This window comes from Stomoxys calcitrans, chromosome 1, assembly GCF_963082655.1.
Source record: "Stomoxys calcitrans chromosome 1, idStoCalc2.1, whole genome shotgun sequence".
NCBI lineage: Eukaryota > Metazoa > Arthropoda > Insecta > Diptera > Muscidae > Stomoxys > Stomoxys calcitrans.
The window spans coordinates 225617045-225620111 of record NC_081552.1 but is presented as its reverse complement, the minus strand read 5'-3'; the positions used below and the strand labels follow the sequence as shown (position 1 = coordinate 225620111).

Sequence of the window (3067 nt, the reverse complement as noted above, 5' to 3'; positions counted from 1 at the left end):
TCTGGAGCCACTGCATGTGCATTTGTCGACCAATGTAGCCAAAATTTTGCACAACGCTTTTGTCGACGAGTTCCACGTTATCTAAGAAGTTTGCTCGAAATCGGGTTGGAATTATATATAGCGCCCATATATATGTTCGTCCGATTTGAGAAATATTGCAATAAAGTGCTCATTTGTTAACCGATTCTCTCGTAATTTGGCAGAGGGCATTTTCTTATAACTTTTCAAATCACTTGCACAAATACGGTGAAGATCACCGTAGAGCAGAGGTTAGCATGTCCGTTCGAATCCTAACGAGACCATCAGGATAAATTTTCAGCGGTGGTTTTCCCCTCCTAATGCTGGCAACATTTTTGAGGTACCATGCCATGTAAAACTTCTCTCCGAAGAAGTGTCGCACTGCGGCACGCCGTTCATTGAGCTTATACTTGAATCGGACTGCACTTATTGATATGTGAAAAGTATGCCCCTGTTCCTTAGTGGAATGTTCATGGGTAAAATTTGCAATATGTTTGCAATATTTCATTAGAATCGGACCAGATTTAGATATAGCTTCCATATATATCTTTCAGCTGATATGGCTTTTACGGCTGAAGAAACTACAATTTTCGTTCGATCTTTACAAAATTTTGCAAGAGATGTTTTTTTTTCATACTTTTTTAAATATTTTTTTTTTATTTCATATTTTTATTTATTTTATTTTATTTTTTAGTTATTTTTTTTAATAAGTTGTTTTATTTATTAAAAATTCCTTTCGATTTGGCAGAAATTTTGTACAACGATTTCTCTGATGACCTTCAACATACGTGTTTATTATGATGTGAATCGGTCTATAGCCCGATACAGCTCCCATATAAATCGATCTCTTTATTTTACTTCTTGAGCCCCCTATAGGCGCAATTCTTATTCGAATTGGCTGATATTTTACACAGGTCTCCAACATTTAACTGAATTGTGATCCGTACCGCACCATATCTTGATATCGCTCTAATAGCAATATTTTCTTTGATTCTTTTTTGCCTGAGAAGAGATGCCGGGAAAAGAACTCGACAAATGCGATTCATGGTGGAGGGGATATAAGATTCGGCCCGATCGAACTTTTTTTTTGTTTTTTTTTTTAATATTTTCTTTACAAAGGTCTCTTAATGAGGGGGCCACCATGGCGTAGAGATTAGCACGTCCTTTTATGACGCCGAACGCCTGCGTTCAAATTCCGTGTGACCATCAGCAAAATTTTCAGAGGTGGTTATCCCCTTACAAATGCTGGCAACATTTGTGAGGTATCCTGCCATGTTAAAACTTTTCTACCATATGGTAGCGCTATGCGGCAAGTCGTTCGGAATGTTCATGAGAAATTTTTGTAGTAGTATTTTTTTTAATATTCTTTTAGTTGTTTAATTTATTTTTTTTTTTGACAAAATAAATAAATTTTTTTGTAATTTTTTTAATATTTTAAATTTGGTCTTAAAAATTTTATTTTTTTTTTTTTAATTTCATATCTGTTAACCGCTTTTTGTTTTTCAAAATCATTATAGCATTAAATTATAGATTTTTTTTTAAATTTAAATTAAATTTTACAATCTTTGTTTGTTGCTCTTTTAATTTTTTCATCATAAGCAAATTTCTACAACTTTAAGAAAATTTTATATGGAATAAACAAAAATAATATATTTTCTTCTCTTTTTTTTTGAAATACTTACAAGCATATTAAAGGTATTTGTTTTTTTTGAGTTTCCGGGTTGAACCAACTTTTCTGCTCAAATCCAGCACATTTCTCAAAATATCTGAAAAAAAATATTAAAAAAAAAAAGAATCGTTTAAACTTTCCATACTTCATCTTTAATTGTAGTTCGTTCTTAAAGATAATATATATATAATATTGTTTTTTTCTATATATATATTTTATGTTGCTTTGACGCTTTCATGCCATCATTAAAATAGAAACTTTCCAACATTTTCTTACAGTACCAACTATTTTCGGGTCGAAACAATTAGCAAAGCTCTTCTGGCAGCCGCTCAAGCAATGAAAGCATGAACTTTGCCCGAAATCCATTTAAATAATTTAGCAAGCGTTGTTTTCAATAGATCAACTGAAATGACCGTTAACCCCAACCCACCTCCGCCCAACGTAGAGCATAACAAATGAAATCCTCAACATTACGAACTCTAAATGTTAGATGAACAACACCCTACATACATACAAACAGATACTCAATCAAATATAATCCTCTGTAGTAGTAACTCACATATGTGTATGTATGTGTATATATCTACATATGCTTACTCTTGCATATACATATGTATATATATATAACTATATATGTATATGTATATGGAAAACATGAATAGACAAACATCAAAAAACAAAAACAACAGAACAGCAATTTTTTCCTCAATACTCATTCTATAACTAACTTAATTACGAAAATGTAGTACAATAAAAATCAATCGTAAAGTTTTTATGCTCCAATTAGAATCTTAAAAAAGTCAGCACGCAGGCAGCGGAACGTTTGTTTGTTTTAGTACAAACAGCAGCTTAATTTGCAACAATTAAAAATGGTTATTATAAACCTAGAGGAAATAGTTTGGTTTTCCGAAATTTTTTTCATTTTTCCTATCAAACTTTTCTGTTTCAATAAAAAAAAAAGTTTTCATTACAATAAAACTCCTAAATAACGCTTAAAGTTTATTCCAATTTTACTTGAGGCATATCTCAGTTTGCAGAAGTGGACAATAATAGGGACACGACTGGCAGATTATTTACAAGAAAATCAGCACTTTTCAAGAAAAAATCGAACTTTTTCCTGCAAATCTGGCAGCCTGACAAAGGCTCCCTCTATCTAACTCTCTCTTTTCAACGTATGATTAAAGCCAGTAAAATTGCCCAGCACAGACAGTGCTTAATGTATGAGTGTGTCCTATGTGGCGTATGAATAATTGAACGGTCAATTATGTTGCTCATACGGCACCTTGAACGACATTAAAAATTTGACTTGGGGCAAATTGGATAACAACTAAATAAATAAAATTGATAGGATAATTGAAATGAATTATACTAATAACACAT

General features: G+C 32.0%; 1 protein-coding gene across 1 annotated transcript in view; it reads left to right on the top strand.

Moving 5' to 3' along the window:
- Positions 1-2217, top strand: part of LOC106092978 (SCY1-like protein 2) — a 157938-nt gene extending 155721 nt beyond the window's left edge. The window contains exon 20 of the mRNA XM_059360935.1: positions 1966-2217. Coding sequence (XP_059216918.1) covers positions 1966-1995 — 30 coding nt within the window. The 3' untranslated portion in view covers positions 1996-2217. The remainder of the gene's footprint in view (positions 1-1965) is intronic.
- Positions 2218-3067: the final 850 nt, after the last annotated feature.